The sequence below is a fragment of the Colobus angolensis genome, unplaced genomic scaffold (assembly GCF_000951035.1).
Source record: "Colobus angolensis palliatus isolate OR3802 unplaced genomic scaffold, Cang.pa_1.0 Scaffold444, whole genome shotgun sequence".
Taxonomy (NCBI): Eukaryota; Metazoa; Chordata; class Mammalia; order Primates; family Cercopithecidae; genus Colobus; species Colobus angolensis.
The window spans coordinates 3,154,013-3,171,482 of record NW_012117866.1 but is presented as its reverse complement, the minus strand read 5'-3'; the positions used below and the strand labels follow the sequence as shown (position 1 = coordinate 3,171,482).

Below are 17,470 nucleotides of genomic sequence, written 5' to 3'. Positions count from 1 at the left end.
TTCAAGTGATTCTCCCACCTCAGCCTCCTGAGTAGCTGGGGTTATAGGCGTGTGCCACCATGCCCAGCTAATTTTTGTATTTTTAGTAGAGACAGGGTTCCACTATGTTGGCCGGGCTGGTCTCGAACTCCTGACCTCAAGTGATCTGCCCGCCTTGGCCTCCCAAAGTGCTAAGATTATAGGCATAAGCCACCACGTCCAGCCGTCATGTGTTTTCATGTAAGTATTTTCTTCCACTCTGATTCACTCTTGCATTTTTAACTTTCTTCTTAGTGGTTTTTTTTTTTTTTTAATGGAGTTTGACTCTTGTTGCCCAGGCTGGTCCGCCTCCCGGGTTCGAGCAATTCCCTTGTCTTAGCCTCCAGAGTAGCTGAGATTAAAGGTGGCTGCCACCATGCCTGGCTAATTTTTTGTATTTTCAGTAGAGATGGGGTTTCACCATGTTGACCAGGCTGATCTTGAACTCCTGACCTCAGGTGATCTCCCTGCCTCAGCCTCCCAAAGTGCTGGGATTACAGGTGTGAGCCACCGCTCCCAGCCCTTAGTGGTTCTTAATTTTAGAGATAAGCAATTCATTTTGTTTCCTTTAGGTTTAGTATTCTCTGTGTCCTGATTAGGAAATCCTTTTTCATACAAAGGTCACAAAGATATACTCCTTTCTTGTCTTCTTGTCTACTGTTTCACCTTTTGTATTAGTCCATTTTCATACTGCTATGAAGAAATACCTCAGACTGGGTAATTTATAAGGAAAAAGAGATTTAATGGACACACAGTTCCACATGGCTGGGGAGACCTCACAATCATGGCGGAAGGTGAAGGAGGAGCAAAGGTGTACCTTACATGGGTGGTAGGCAAAAGAGCATGTGCAGGAGAACTGCACTTTATAAAACCGTCAGATCTCATGAGACTTACTCACTATCACGGAAACAACATGGGAAAACCTCGTCCCCATGATTCAGTTACCTCCCACCAGGTTCCTCACATGACACGTGGGGATTATGGGAGCTACAATTCAAGATGAGATTTGGGTAGGGACATAGCCAAACCATACCACCTTTTATTCTTAAGCTCTTTTACCCAGAATTGATTTTGTTGTAGAGGGTCAGTGTTCTTTTTTTTTTCTTCTGATCTCCTTCTCTGATACGTCATTATGTATTTTTCAAATGACGATTTTCCCCAAAGCTCTACGGTGTCTTATTTGCCCTAAATAATGCATATACGTGCAAGTTAATTTTTGGACTTTCTATAGAGTCTTTGGCATATTTTTCCAATGTTTTGACAATACCTTACTGTCTTAACTACCATAGATTTATAAATATTTCTAACGATAGTCCTCTAGTTTTTACTTCTTTTTCAAATTGTCTCAACTATTCTTGGCCTTTTGAATTTATATATACATATTTGAGTTAATTTTTCAATTTCCACAAAAACCTCCTGAGATATTTATAGAGATTGAATTCATCCATGTGTCAATGATTTTGAAGAATTCGCGTCTTAAAAATACTGAGTCTTCCAATCTGCAAGCATGATATGTCACTGTATTCAGTTTTAAAATTTTTCTCTCAACAATGTTTTATAATATATTGGATAGAGAGTGTGACCCTTTTTAATATGCTTTTTCCAAGATATTTGTTTTTATTTTTATCCTATTATAGATGGCATATTTTTTCCTCAATTTTACTTTCTGATTTTTGTTATTGGTATATTATAAATATGTTTTATATTCATATATTGACTGTGAATCCAGCAATATTGTTTTAGTACTTTGTTAATTATAACATTTTCTCTGATGATTTGTTTGCATTTTTTCTACAAAAACCATCATCTAGTTTGTAAATAATGAGAATTTTATATTTTCCTTTCCATATCTTTGACGTTTTAGTTTTCCCTTGCCTTAAAACTGGCTGAGAGTTTCAGTACAATGGTGACTAAAAGTGATAATATTAGGCATGATGTTTAAGTGTAAGGTTTTTGAAGACATCCCTGGTCAGAGTAATACAATCCCCTACTCTTCTTACTTGCAAAGTTTTTGTGGTTAATTGATACTGATTTTTATCAAATATTCTTACTTCATCTAGTGACATGATCATACATTTTTCTTCTTTATTCTATTAACATGATGAACTAGAGGAAGCATTATAGATCACCTCCTAGGTCTGTCGTGAGGAATAAATGAGATTACACATCCAGATTGGTTGGACCAGTGGCTGACACAAAGGAGACACCTTAGGTGTTTCAGTGTGAGGATTCTTACGGCACTGCTTGTAGTGCAGAGAGAAGACAGGATGTCAGAACAGAGGTAAAGAGCCTCTGAGGCCAGCCTTGTAAGGCTTGGTGTTGCTTCAGGACTGACTCTCAATGTTTTCTCCTTTGTGAACAACAAAGAGCAGTGCTTTAAAACATGATTTAGTTGTCCAGTTTGCAATACAAGTGCTACAAAACTTAAGCATCTTATTAAATTTGGCAGAAGAAAAGGGATTCACCTTCACTGCAGTGTATCAGCAAGCAGTAGTATGACCAGTATTGCCACACAATAATGATTTCAGTGCATGACAAATAGGAAACATAGTTGTTGGCATAGATACGTACACATATACACACATACACGCATATATACACACGCATTACTTTAAATAACTCAAAGTTAGAAATAAATGTGAAGAATATCAGTGGTTTTCTCAAATACTGAAATCTTTAAAGAAACCATAAGCAGAGAATTTTAGCAATATTTATTAATCAATATTAGAGTCCATAGTGTTATCCAATTTACGATACATGAAATTGTGGACTTGACGATAAAGAGACAAGATCCAAAGGCAAGGAGTGACCTTGATTTGGGTTCCAAAAGTGATGCTGACTTGATTGATGTTTACTGACTTGGACCCTGGGCCACAAAGGAGAAGCTGGGAGTGATGAGCTCCTGTGACGGAGATGCACTAGCCTCTATTTGTCAGTAATGACTTGTTTCACGAATCGAAATGCCTCGCAGTCAGTTAGTGTTCAAACTGTTTTCTTCATACCCATTTCCAGCCTCTGAGCTCTGTTAACCTCCAGGAATGCTTCCTACTGCAGACCAATGTGACGCCATCATCTAATAAGTACACATCCATGCTGGCCAGAGAACATTCTTTGTGGCTGGCCAAAACCTTGATTCCAAAGATATAACTGATGTCAAATATATTTCTAAAAGAGAATGTTCTGTGCAGTGGCCGTCAACAGTTGACACTGTAGCCTCCTGTCAAAACTATTGTGGTTACAGTGTTACTGCTTACTCAAGAGGCAGAGATTCATTCTACATCTTTAGTGACATGTCAGGATTTGTTCTGTGGATTTTTTTGTAGACCACGCATCTGTTTCTTGCCATTTCAACTCATGCCCTCTACGTATTCATGCTAAAAATTTCTTTGAAGTGACAGGAAGTTCTTGAAAACACTTGGTATGGATTCTCTTTAAAAGAAGGGCAAAAATATGGAATTTGGCATTTTGCTTTTACCTTGTTTAGGAAGATCCTCCCAAAGAGTTTGGAATCTAAAAGGAACATTGTGTAAAAATATCTAGATAGAATACTTAAGACTCTACTGAGTACACCAAGCCCTTTACCAAAATAATAAGATGTAAAAACAAATAGAGTTTAATTTTCCTACACAAATCCTGTGTCTGACAGCTGGTGGCAGAATCTTTTCATTTTCAATTAAAGTGACAAAGGAAATATAGACAAAAAAGGAAGGGAAGAAAAGTCTGATTGTTCTTTTAAGTTGATCCTTTAGATATATAGTAAACATTGCAAATCGTAATAAGAGTCTTTAGACTAGTATTTTAATACATCCAAAAAGGGTATGTTCAACTTTCATTTGAAAATGTGAAGTTTTAAAACTTTGAATTGACCAAGCACGGTGGCTCACGTCAGTAATCCCAGCACTGTGGGAGGATCACGAGGTTAGGAGCTCGAGACCAGTCTGGCTAATATGGTGAAACCCCATCTCTACTAACAATACAAATATTAGCCAGGCATGGGGGTGTGTGCCTATAGTCTCAGCTACTTGGGAGGCCGAGGCAGGAGAATCGCTTGAACCCGGGAGGCGGAGGTTGCAGTGAGCCAAGATTGCGCCACTGACTCCAGCCTGAGTGACAGAGCGAGACTCCATAAAAACAAAACAAAACAAAACAAAACAAAAACAACCTTTGAATTAACTTAGATGTATCAATGAATGCATTTCTATTTACTTTTTGTCTTCTTTTGCAAATGGACACAAATTACCAACTTTATGCCAGGCTCTGTGCCATGTGATGGGAATACAGTCATGGATAAGGAATATTTCCTACCTTTAAGGAACCTGCAGTTCTGAGGCTAAGGCAGATAGGCAGTTGCCACATAATAAGACATTATTCTTCATAGCAGTCTGGATGAACAGCTGAAGTAGTTGAGAGCAGAGAGATTTTGATGTTGTCTGCAGAGGAATTTTCACAGAGGAGGTAAAGTTTAAGGTACATTTTAAAGGCTGGATTACTTTTTTTGGCCAGGGAAGATGAACACTTCTGGCCCAGGAAATGAAGAGGTGCAGCTGGCAGAAAGATCAGGAATGTCAAGTATTGGTGAGGCTGAGAAAGTGACTGTGTGAGGCTGGAGAGACAGATCAATGTCGAGTGATGGAGAAGCTTATATGTTATGCCAGGAAGCTTGGATTTTGTTCTATATGGAGGAAAGGAATGTAAAGTGGCAGGGGAAGGTCTGAGTAGGACTTGGAGATGTTAGCAAAAGCAAGTGTGCAAGGAGAATGGATTGGAAAAGTTCAGAGAGAGCATGTCGGTTAATTTCAGTAGCCAAGACGAGAAACAATCAGATCGTGAATTAAAGACAGCAGTAGGAGGAGGAAGGTTGGCGAGTGACATAAGAGTATTATACAAGTGTCCACATAATTTATTGTCTGAAATGGGATTTATTTGAGAATAAAAGGAGGCATTTGTAAACATTATTCCCCACCAACAGGCATAGACTGTAGGAAAGCCAGGATGTATGGCCCCTTGGATATTAAGACCTGGCTGAAGGGAAAAAGAGAAATGGATCTAAATGGAGTGTTTACCTTCTAGCTTGAATAACTAACAGTACTTCGATTAACAAAGATTGTGAGCAGTAGAATTATGATATGTTTCCTGGGATATGTCTCCATGCTATGGAGAATTTGGTTTTGGTGTGTTGAATTTGAGATAACTGCATGATAGCCAGAAAATGTTACAGGCAGTGAGAAATACATGCTTGTAGCTCAGGAGGTAGCTGTGTGATAGTATTGTGGACTTGACTGGAGCTATGGTCAGTCCACTGACTATACTGTCAGGGGATCTGCAAATGTTAGTTGGTTTCCATTGGATCACACACCCACTTACTATTAGGAGCTGAGAACAGCTCATGCTCTAATTAGAGTTTCGTATTCCTCCAAAAAGTCCTTTTTCTTAAATTTTATCCATTCCAATTTCCCTTGCTGTTTTAAATTTGAAAGCCAAATGTACATATAAATTGTAGCAGAGCTCATGAGGTTGAACACATGATAGAAGGGAGTGGCAGGAAGCTTTGGAAAGTCCAAAGAACAATGAAGAGGAAAGTATGTGTTTCAAACTTATTCCACATTTTTCCTCCTTCCAGAAACGTTTTATGTACTCACCATATGATCTACAGAATCCCAAACCAAAGTTTCCCCAGACATTCATAAAACATGTTCTTATTCGTAATTATCACACATGTAGGAAAGGAGACCTTTGAAATGGACTCAGTATTACTAGCATCGGAGCTCTGTACGGAATGTGAATTCAGCACTGTTTCTGTCATGGGAAAGGACACTTTGGCTGGATTTTCTGGATTTTTGGACTTTGTAAAATGAGAAATGGTCTGCTCTGTATGAAACTCAATAGATCCATCTAAAGTGGTTTCAAACTCCTTCACAAGTAGCTGAATATTTTTGAATTATAATTTATTTCCAATTGTGGACACACTGAGTTGAAAACCTAAAAGGACTTAATGCTTTTGGCAAATAAGGGAAGAAAAGAATCTTGTTCATTAATCAAAACTCCATTATAAACAGAAATGGGTTCTTACGTCACATTCCTAAAAGTGATGGTGGGCAAAATATTGCTTTTGGACTTGGAGTTAGGAACCTAAAAGCCCAAATCTATTCATTTACCTCAACATTTTTCAGTGACAGTTTCAGTTATTAAGATGTAGCATGTAGTTTCATAGATAAACAAATTAAACATCAAATCTTAGCTTTCTTCACTTAATACACATAGTAGTTGGGTTATAATAGTGAATGTTCTGGGAGAAAATAAATATTTTCAACATTGCGTTTGGGGAACAAACTATTTTAAAACAATTTCACTTAGCTAATTTTGTTAGTAATTTTATTACTCCATTGATATTAGTTCATTTTTACTGTGTAATAATAGAATAAACAGTTGTTTTAGGCTTTCTGACCTTCCTTCCTTTCTTCCTTCCTTCCTTCCTTCCTTCCTTCCTTCCTTCCTTCCTTCCTCCCTTCCTCCCTTCCTCCCTTCCTTCCTTCCTTCCTTCCTCCCTTCCTCCCTTCCTCCCTTCCCTTCCCTTCCCTTCCTTTCCCTTCCTTTCCTCTCTCCCTCCCTCTCTCTCTCCTTCTTCTCTTTTCTTTCTTTCTCCTTTTTCCTTTCTTTTTAATTTATTTATTTATTTTTTTTTTATTTTTTTTTGAGACGGAGTCTCCCTCTGTCGCCCAGGCTGGAGTGCAGTGGCCGGATCTCAGCTCACTGCAAGGGCCGCCTCCCAGGTTCACGCCATTCTCCTGGCTCAGCGTCCCGAGTAGCTGGGACTACAGGCGCCCGCCACCTCGTCCGGCTAGTTTTTTGTATTTTTTAGTAGAGACGAGGTTTCACTGTGTTAGCCAGGATGGTCTCGATCTCCTGACCTCGTGATCCACCCGTCTCGGCCTCCTAAAGTGCTGGGATTACAGGCTTGAGCCACCGCACCCGGCCTTCCTCTCCCCTCCCCTCTCCTCTCCTCTCCTTTTTCTTTTCTTTCTTTCTTCTTTCCTTTTTTTGTCATAGAGACAGAGTCTTGCTCTGTCACCCAGGCTGGAGTGTGGTGGCATGATCATGGCTCACTGCATCCTCAAACTCCTGGCCTCAAGCAATCCTCCTGCCTCAGCCTCCCAAGAAGCTGGGACTACAGACATGCACCACCATGCCCGGCTAATTTTCTTCTCTTTCTTTCGTTTTTTTTTTTTTTTTCTTTTTTTTAGAAGGAGTTTCTTTCTTGTTGCCCAGGCTGGAGTGCAATGGCACAATCTCGGCTCACTGCAACCTCTGCCTTCCGGGTTTAAGCGATTCTCCTGTCTCAGCCTCCCAAGTAGCTGGGATTACAGGCATGCGCCACCATGCTTGGCTAATTTTGTATTTTTAGTAGAGACGGGGTTTCTCCATATTGGTCAGGCTGGTCTCAAGCTCCCACCCTCAGGTGACCCAACCATCTCGGCCTCCCAAAGTGCTGGGATTACAGGCATGACCCACAGTGCCTGGCAGCCCAGCTAATTTTTTTTTTAATTTATTTTTTGTAGAGATGCGGTCTTCCTATGTCACCCAGGATGGTCTCAAACTCCTGGCCTCAGGTGATCCTTCAGCCTCAGCCTCCCAAAACGCTGGGCTTGAAGGCATGAGTCACTGCACCTTGATGGTTTTCTAGCTCTAGACTTTGTGTTTTTACAACATAAATGTGAAAAGTTAGCTCAGAAACATTCATGCTTCTATTTTAAGCAACGTGCCTATGTGGTACTCAGAAATTCTTACTTTAGTTGTACAACATCAGAAAGTTCTGTTTCACCAGATCATTTTTACAGATAGAGTATGGGGCATTGATCCATGAGAGGACTTCATTCAACTAACCTTTATTGAGCACCTACTGTATGCAGTGCACCATTTCCGATGCTAAAACACTGCAAAGAGGCAGACAAAAATCCCTACCCTGGTGGAATTGGCATTCTGTGACACCTCTCTTAGTGTGTGCCCCCTTCCCTAATGCTATGACTTACAGTTCTTTTTACAGCAATTATTATTCTGGGGAACCCAAGGATTGCCTCTTTCTCAGAGCTCTAATGTCAATAACCCTATCATTCTTGGTCATTAGACTTTTGCAAACTGAGGAATTCACATTTAATGAAAAATTTGAGAGCTCTTTATTTATGCCAGACACTGTGAGTTAGATCTATTTGAAAAGAAAATTAGATCCATCTAATTTTTGAACCATAGTTGAAGCATATTACAAGTAAAGTTTTTATCACTTAAAAATAATTTTCAAGTACTTTCTTTGTAATGTCATTTATTTGTGGAAAGAATTAAGCTAAGGAGCCAGATCAGTTTGGTATTTAGCACAGAATTTTCATATACAGCCCTTCAGGAAGTGTTTGGCTATTTATTTTATTTTATTATTTTTTTAAGACAGAGTTTTACTCCTGTTTCCCAGGCTAGAGTGCAATGGCATGATCTCAGCTCACTGCAACATCCACTTCCTGGGTTCAAGCGATTCTCCTGCCTTAGCCTCCCGAGTAGCTGGGATTACAAGCATGTGCCACCATACCCGGCTAATTTTTGTATTTTTAGTAGAGACAGGGTTTCACCATGCTGGCCAGGCTGCTCTTGAGCTCCTGACCTCAGACAATCCACCTGCCTCAACCTCCCAAAGTGCTGGGATAACAGGCATGAGCCACCACGCCCAGCCTGAACTATGCTATTTTTAATATTCTAGTTACAGATTGAGACCTGCAGTCATAACCTAAAATACAAGCTCTTAGGATTTTATTAATTGGCAAGATAAAACTAAGGACATGATGTTTGTATAAATAACTTCCATCAAAGCAAATATCTATGAATCGACCTGTTAAAATGGAACTCAAGTCACGTAAACGAGTGTGGGCATTTTTAGGACTTGCTTTTAAAAAAATAAATGTCCCCATACTGGTCATTTGGGGTTGCTATTTACGATACTTTCAGGGCATTTTAAATCTAAGTTTAATTTATATTTTACTTTCTCAGATTGCTTTTAATTACCTTATGTAATATCATGTCTTTTCACACTATTTCTTCCATATCTTAGATTATAAGGAATTATTTTCACTGTTGCCAGAATGAGTAGAGAAATAAAAATGAATTTGAATTGGTATATCTTCTTTCACTCATTTATTCATTAAATGTTTACTGTCTGTTTATCACCTGCCAGGCACCATGCTCATCTTTGTTTATGCAACAGTGACAGCAAATAGGCATTATCTTTGTAGTTATGGAGCTGTAACCAAATGGGGTTGACAGGGCTTCATGAAGTAACAACAGAATCAAACAAAACATTGGGAATGAGCGGAGTCTCTGCATGAGATGAATATGCAGAGGCAGTGGAGACCTGAAAGCCAGGCTAAGGAGTATTAGTGTCTTTATTCAGAGGGCAGAGAAAAGCCATTCAGTGACTCAAAGCCAACCTTGAGATGGGGACATTACCCTTAATTATTTGGGTGGAAACGCATACAATCACAAAAGTCTTTAAAAGTAGAAGAGGGAAGCAGAGTGCAAGAATCAGAGAGATGGCATGGTGCAAAGGACTCAGCCCAGTGTTGTTGACTTTGAAGCTGGTGAAAGGGCACCACCGGCCAAGGAACGCCAGAAGCCTCTAGAAACCGGAAAAGTCATGAAAATACATTCTTCCCTGGAGTCTCCAGAAAGGAGTACAGGCCTGCCTTGATTTTAGGCCAGTGACACTCATTTCAGACTTACAGAAGAGAAGACATTTATATTGTTTTATGCAGCTACACTCATGGTAATTTGTCACAGCAGCTATAGAAAACCAGTACATGAACTGATTTAAAACTCACACCAAACCTATTGCATTGGCTGAATTAGTATCCTTATTTTCAGATAAAGGGAATGAGGCTCACTGAGGCTGCTGGAGTTGCTTGCTGAAGCCCACCTTCCTCAAAGGTCATCTATGGGGTCAAAATTCTGCATCCTACAGCCAGAAAGAAAAGCGTGAATGCAAGGAGAAGTTGAGGTGCAGAAATCAACATGGTAGCTTCAGCAAAGTTGAGTTTGGAAAGCCTCCACATGGGAGAGGAAGGAGGGAGTATCAGCTCTTCAAGGGACTAGCTCAGGTGGAAGTAGACATTTGGGAGCTGTCAGCAGAAAAATTTTTCAAGCCATGGGAATCAATGAAGTAATTGATGGAGGTGACACAGAGAGAAGATGCAAGTGCAGTGAACTCAGACATGGCGAGATTTAGGGCTAACAAAAGGGAGGGAACCCAAAAGGAGTGCCCCGTGTGTCACTCGATGCTGCTTCCTATGGAAATATAATTGCATTGTAAAATATGTAAAGGATTTTTAGGATATGGAGGATCCCCAGGGCAGCCAAGCCTCCTCGTATTCCTGTAATATAGCCACCCCAAGTCCCCTGACTGCTCTTCACCAAAGACCCTCAGTCATCTGTCATGCTCCGTTCTCATGTCAGCACTTTGACACGTGCTGTGTATTCCCTACTAGTAGGGCTTTTAAGCTGCCCAATATTGTAACCATGGCCATCTGCAGCTGTTTAAATGTAAAATAATTAAAATGAAACAATAAAGAATTTAATTTCTCTGTTAAACAGAGGACATGTGAAGTTTTTTATAGGCACAGGTGACTAGTGTTTACCACAGACAGAACATTTCCATCCCAACCGCCAGTTCTGTTGGACAGGGCTGCCTGAGAACGCCCTCCCACAGGTCTCTGCAGTGCCACTACCCACTGCTATACCTTCTTCAAGTCCTGACTCAGAATTGAACACACGCCAGCCGCCTTATATAAAATCAGCACTTTTTGTCAATCCACCCTACTGCTTTTACCTTCTGGGTTTTTTTTGTGGGGGCGGGGGCAGGGGGGACGAAGTTTCCCTCTTGTTGCCCCAACTGGAGTGCAGTGGCGATCTCGGCTCACTGAACATCCGCTTTCTGGTTTCAAGAGATTCTCCGGCCTCAGCCTCCCGAGTAGCTGGGATTACAGGCGCCTGCCACCACGCCTGGCTAATTTTTGTATGTTTAGTAGAGAGGGGGTTTCACCATGTTGGCTAGGCTGGTCTCGAACTCCTGACCTTGTGATCTGCCTGCCTCGGCCTCCCAAAGTGCTGGGATTACAGGCATGAGCCACCGTGCGCAGCCACCTTCTGTATTTATATGTAGACTTATTACCTTCTAACATAATATCTATCTTATCTATGTATTGTATTTATTCTCTGTTATTATTGGCCCCATTTCTATGTAAAATTCAGGAGGGCAGCAGCCACTCCTGTGTGATTATTTCACTGCTGTTGAATGGAAGAACATGAACACACTCAGTGATTGACATCAGCCTTGTGCATAGCCTACAATTCTTTTTTAAAAAAATAAACGCTTGATGTCTGCTATGTAAAAATTAAAACCTCTAGTACGTGATTTCTCTTTTAACTAAATGCCCTGAGTGCCCACTTTTATATCTGTTTGCTTTCTCTCATTTAAAGTTCTTCTTTTCTGGTTCCAAAGTGCTCAAAACAAAGTTCCCACTAGATCAGCCCAATTTCATCAAAGAGTTTTGTCCTCTGAAAACCCCCATCAAACACTTGGCATGATGTTGGGGACAAGATGTTAATCACCTGCAAAATAGTGCCGTTTGGTGCCATTTCACACCCCTCCGACACACTGGGGTGATTAGTAAACCCGAGGCTGTCAAGGCCTGCTTTCCCACACTCATTGAGTTGCTTGTCATTATTTTCTCTTTTTTTCCCCCACTTTATTGTCCAAAGTAAAGAAATGTACAGAAAGTATGCCTCTTGCCCTGGGAATAAACATGTTCAAAGGATCAGTCTTCTGGCTTGTGTTTGAGAACACCAAGTCATATTTCAGTAGGGATCAGCCATACAGAAATGCCACGATGCACTTGGTTAAGGGGGAGTAGGAAGCATACATCCCTATCCTTTTGACAAAAGAACTTCTTTATGGCAATACGTAACAGGAAATAAACATGGATAGCCAATTCTGCAAGTGTGAAGGCAATGTTTTTGTTCTTGTGTGGATTCAATAGTATCTCACTTTTATTTAAAAAAAAATGTAGGATTGAGAAACTTCTGATGACTCTCTTCTACAACAGGAATTACAAGGGCTGTTGCTAGGTGTTACCTTTCACTATAGGGCTTTGCCTACTGTAAAAACCACGGCTAGGTTATTCTCAAGACATCTTTTGAATCATTTTGCTATGACTTTACTAATTTGTTTTTCTACTTAGTACTTGCACTTCAGCACAGGTTTTCCCTTGGCAGTATATTACTTTTTTCCCTTACTTTGTTCTTAATCATTAAGTATTCAGAATTATTAATTATTATAATTATGAAGTAATCAGAATCTCACCTCCTTTGGCTCACCTGTGCATTTACTGGTCACCTGTAGAGTTCCATTTCCTCTCCTTTTCTCCTCTCAAGTTCAAGAACCCCAGGCTACATGGAATGTAACATCCAGCCTATTATTTTTGGTTGTGTGTTTTGGCATTATAGATCCTACTGTCAACCGATATCATGTGCGGTGGTTTCCCGAAGTGTGTGCCCACAACAGAACAACCGGATCAGAGGCATCATCTGGCATGACCCACGTAAGGACATGATCTCTAGGCCAACTTGATCTGTGAACATAATTAGACCGGGGGATATACAAACTAGACATGTCAAACAGATAACTCATTCTCACAAATCAGCTATTGAGTAATGACTTGATGGAAGTGGAAAACAGAATGATCATTATATTCACTCATTATTTTATCCATTCACACCATTGCACTGGGAGCTTACTCTGTTATCATCATGGAGCAGAACCTAAAGTGCAGAGACTGAAGACACAGTTCTTAACTCCCATATTTCAGGTGAAAATATGCCTGAGTATCTGTGTGCTTCATCTTAACTGGGCAAAACCTTTGAATTATTTTCTGAATTTTGACATGTCGCCGTGATCTAAAGGTGTAGTTGTACAAGTGAATTTCTATGTGACTCTCTCATTTCGCACCATGTCCCTAAATGCCATCAGCTCAGTTAGTGAAATAATCTCCCTGTCCTGTATAGCATGCACCAATATTTTGCCTTTTAACTTTAAGAGAACATTAAACTCTCTGAGAATAGCAACTCTGTCAATATTGCCCAAAATATTATTCTAAATATTTTGGGGTTAGTACATGAATTATAGATTAGAATCAACAAACCAACACAAAATGTTTAAGGGGTCATTGTATTATACAAAGTGTATAATACACTTTGATGGCAATTTATATGTAATACCTCAGGACAGTTTAAAAAATCCAAAAACATGGCCCCAAACATACAGTGTTTTGATTTGTGATATGTAACTAGAATATTTTTGTTTTGAACATTTTCTAAAGCAAGCACCATATTTTAAGAACCAGACCTACTGGCATAATTTTAAGATAATGAGATAAAGCAAGTCATTGGATTTTCAGAAATACACAGCTTCTTTTTCTGTTTTACTGGATTTGGTTTGTCTCATGTTCACCAAAGTTTCTCCCTTTATTTATCCTTAAATTAACTCCAATGTTTGTGACCTTCAGTAAAATAATTCAACAGACATTCTAAATAGGGAGATTGACTTGAAAAGTGGAGAAAGAAATAAACAGAAGCGAGAATTATTAACATTTTTGTGGGCAGAGGGGTGAGGTTTTTGTTTTACTGATATGTGCGTGCCTCAGAACCCCACAGAACTGGGCTTATGTCAGTGCAATTCCCCAATCCTAGGCTTATCATCTTTAGGAACTCTGAAAGTGGTAACAACTGTTTGCTGAGCAGATGTAATGTATCCGGTAGAAATAAAAATCAAACTCCTGAAAAATTATCCTTCTAGGGCCTTAGAACTTATCTGTATTTATTTTTAAACCTTGAGATCCAATTATTATAATTTGGGTTTTTTTGTTTGTTTGTTTGTTTGTTTTTTGAGACGGAGTCTCACTCTGTGGCCCAGGCTGGAGTGCAGTGGCGCGATCTCGGCTCACTGCAAGCTCCGCCTTCCGGGTTTACGCCATTCTCCTGCCTCAGCCTCCTGAGTAGCTGGGACTACAGGCGCCCACCACCTCGCCCGGCTAATTTTTTGTATTTTTTAGTAGAGATGGGGTTTCACCGTGTTACCCAGGATGGTCTCGATCTCCTGACCTCGTGATCCACCCGTCTCGGCCTCCCAAAGTGCTGGGATTACAGGCTTGAGCCACCGCGCCCGGCCTATTATAATTTGTTTTTATGCTACAATGGAGCATCCACTAATTCACTTACTGCTGCAGATGTCTGCCTCCTATGCAACATGAAAGCAATCTTGAAATATCTGTGAAACAGGATCCTTAATAGCTAACCTTGGATTCCAATACAGTCCCATATAAAGAGCAGATTTATTTCCAAACAAAAGCAATTCAGACTCCCAAAGAGACATGGCAGCCTTGGCTTGGGCTTGGATTGGGCTTGCATTGTCCAGATTGATTTGTTTCCTATTCACTGTTTATACTAACTGGCTGCAGAGTTGGGTGCACCCCATCTCCTGTCACCATCTGGATGAAGGGCCAGCAGGCCTGGAGGTCACTCCCCATCTCTTTTGAACATTCAGTGCTGTGTCACCTGCTGCCACTTCCACTCCTCACTTAAGTAAATCACTCATGCCTCAGTTTTCATTTTAATTATTGTCTCATGTTTTTCCCTTCAGCCCTGCTGCTTTCTAGCAAGACCCCCTACGCATCATCCAATGAGTACCAGAGATGTTCCATCTGTGCCTTTTTTTCTCTCTTAAAATAATTAAACACACGCACGCGCACACACACACACACACCCCAAAAAAAAAAAAAACAAACAAACATGAAGTCTCACTATGTTGCCCAGGCTGGTCACAAACTCCTGAGTTCAAGCAATCCTCCCACCTCAGCCTGTCAAGTAGCTAGGACTATGACACGAGTCACCATGCCCAGCTATCCATCTGCACTTTTATACATATACATTAAGAATTGGTAAATACAGAACAGAATGGATAAGTGCAACTTAGCCAAATATAAAAGAAACAGAGGTACACACCTATTATCACAGGAAATGTCATCTTTCAACATTATCAAAGATAATGTAAAGTTACATTCTTAGCCCCTGACTCCTTACCATTTAGCCTCTTTCTTTTATTTATATTTAATCACAACATTATGGCAGAAAACAGTAACAGCACTCCAAAAAAGGGAAAAATTACATTGCTAAAGAATATCATTTTTTAACAAAAAAACTTATATATAAACTAATTCTGTGTCTCGGAGAAGCCGGCATTAGTTCTTTTTTAACTGAAAAAAGTTAGATTTGTATTTACAGCTTTACATCACTGCCTGCACTGCTGCCAACTCAGAAATGCTGGTTGTGACCTCAGAAGTAGCGTGCTTTGATGAGGAATTATTATGATGCTGTTTAATTCTAGAAGGTATATCCCGCAGCCATGGGAGTGTTTCACAATTGTCATTAATCAAAATGTAGACAGTGTGTGCTTTGTGCGTTTTATAAAAGCCATATTGCACACACTATATAGGAAAACATCGTTGTTGGATGGAATATGATTTCAATTCTCGCCAGTGTTTTTTCATCCCTAATGAGACTTATTGCTAGCATAATTCTCTTTCTCTTGCTCTAGGAAAATTATATAATTCTTCAAGATCTGTCATTTTCCTGTAAGTATAAGGTGACTGTCCAAGCAATACGGCCAAAAGGTCACTCCAAGGCAGAGGCCATTTTCTTCACTACTCCACCATGCTCTGCTCTTAAGGGGAAGAGCCACAAGCCCGTTGGCTGCCCTGGCGAAGCAGGTACGTTTTCACCTGAAGGATTTCTGCATCTAGGTCTAAGGTGTCAACAGCACTTTGCAAACCTTGCCAAACTGCATTTCACAAGACCATAAAAACGAAAAGTCCTCTCTTTCTAAGTTGTGTAATGATGACCCAATGTGGACAGAAGATATGTAGGAATGAATGTGTTATTTTAAAGCCTAACAGCCTTGGAAAGATGTCCTTTGATAGTAATGTTACCCTTTGGAAATGAAGGCAAACATTTAGATATTGCTTGTGTTTTCGCAAAGTTTGATATAATTATTTCATTTTTATCCCACCTCTTTGCTGTGTGGGTTACACTCACACACTTTCCATGTCAACCTAGCAAACCTCACATCTGTACCTTCCAACCCCTTTCCTTGCCAAAGTCCCTGTCTTGCAGTGGGAAAAACTCTTTTAAATGCCCTGGATTTGACCAGGCATGGCGGCTTATGCCTGAAATCCCAGTACTGTGGGAGGCTGAGAGGGAGAATCACTTAAACCTGGAGTTCCAGACCAGCATGGGCAACATAGCAAGATCCTGCCTCTAAAGAAGAAAAAAAAAAGCCTTGGATTTAATAACTCTTCTAACAACTTTAATATTTATCTTCTCACTGCAGTCAACGCTATTCTTTAAGAAATAGTTAAGTCCTGCCAGGGTCTAAACTGCTCTCCTGCTTCCATCTTCAAAAGGGCATTCTAAAAATGACCCCCAAAAGATTGGAAGAAGCATTTAGTACAAAGTTGTAGTGAGGAGATTCCTACTCAACCTATCCCCGTATGTCAAAGGGGCGATTGCCTGAACCCATGTTTAAAGAACGAAGTCACATTGCTTCTATTAATATCATCCCACAGACTGGCTGCTGAAAATTCCTACGGTGGATCCCATGGGCACACCTTCTCCAGTCACCTAATCCTGGTTTTCCTTCTTGCATTGCTGCAGGTCATGTTCTTTCTAAGGTGCTAGCTAAGCCTGAGAACCTTTCTGCTTCATTCATCGTCCAGGATGTGAACATCACGGGTCACTTTTCTTGGAAGATGGCCAAGGCCAATCTCTATCAGCCCATGACTGGGTTTCAAGTGACTTGGGCTGAGGTCACTACGGAAAGCAGACAGAACAGCCTACCCAACAGCATTATTTCACAGTCCCAGATCCTGCCTTCCGTAGGTCCCACCTCTTATACTATGTCCGTGTCATCGGTATCTACTGCTCCTTTATACTGACCTTCAGAGGTGCCTACCTCTGTCATTCTGTGTGCTGTACTATTGAGTCTTATTTTTGCATTTTCTTCTTCTGAGTGTATCTTTTGCAAGCATTAACACACATTACAAATGTGACTGTGCATAGCTAAGAAGTAGCATAAGCTGCCATCTAGATAAAGTTTGATGGCTAGAGCCAACTCATGAAAAGACCTTACCCTATCTTGTATGTGTGATTGAGCCATTTTCATCTCTCTTTGTTAACCTCGTGTCTCTCTGGTCCACGTGGACATGCCCTGTTTGAAGTGTTGAATTGGAGAAGGGTTGGGGGGGGAATAGCTAAAAGAAGCTTGTCATTTGTCTGTCTTCCCTCCAACTTCAAATTTGGCTCAAGGCTGTAA

General features: G+C 40.4%; 1 protein-coding gene across 1 annotated transcript in view; it reads left to right on the top strand.

Annotated features, from left to right (window-relative positions):
* Positions 1–17,470, top strand: part of KAL1 (Kallmann syndrome 1 sequence) — a 145,272-nt gene that overhangs the window by 121,549 nt on the left and 6,253 nt on the right. The window contains exons 10-12 of the mRNA XM_011957514.1: positions 12,553–12,647; positions 15,698–15,869; positions 16,813–17,033. Of these exons, the coding sequence (XP_011812904.1) occupies positions 12,553–12,647; positions 15,698–15,869; positions 16,813–17,033 (488 nt within the window). The remainder of the gene's footprint in view (positions 1–12,552; positions 12,648–15,697; positions 15,870–16,812; positions 17,034–17,470) is intronic.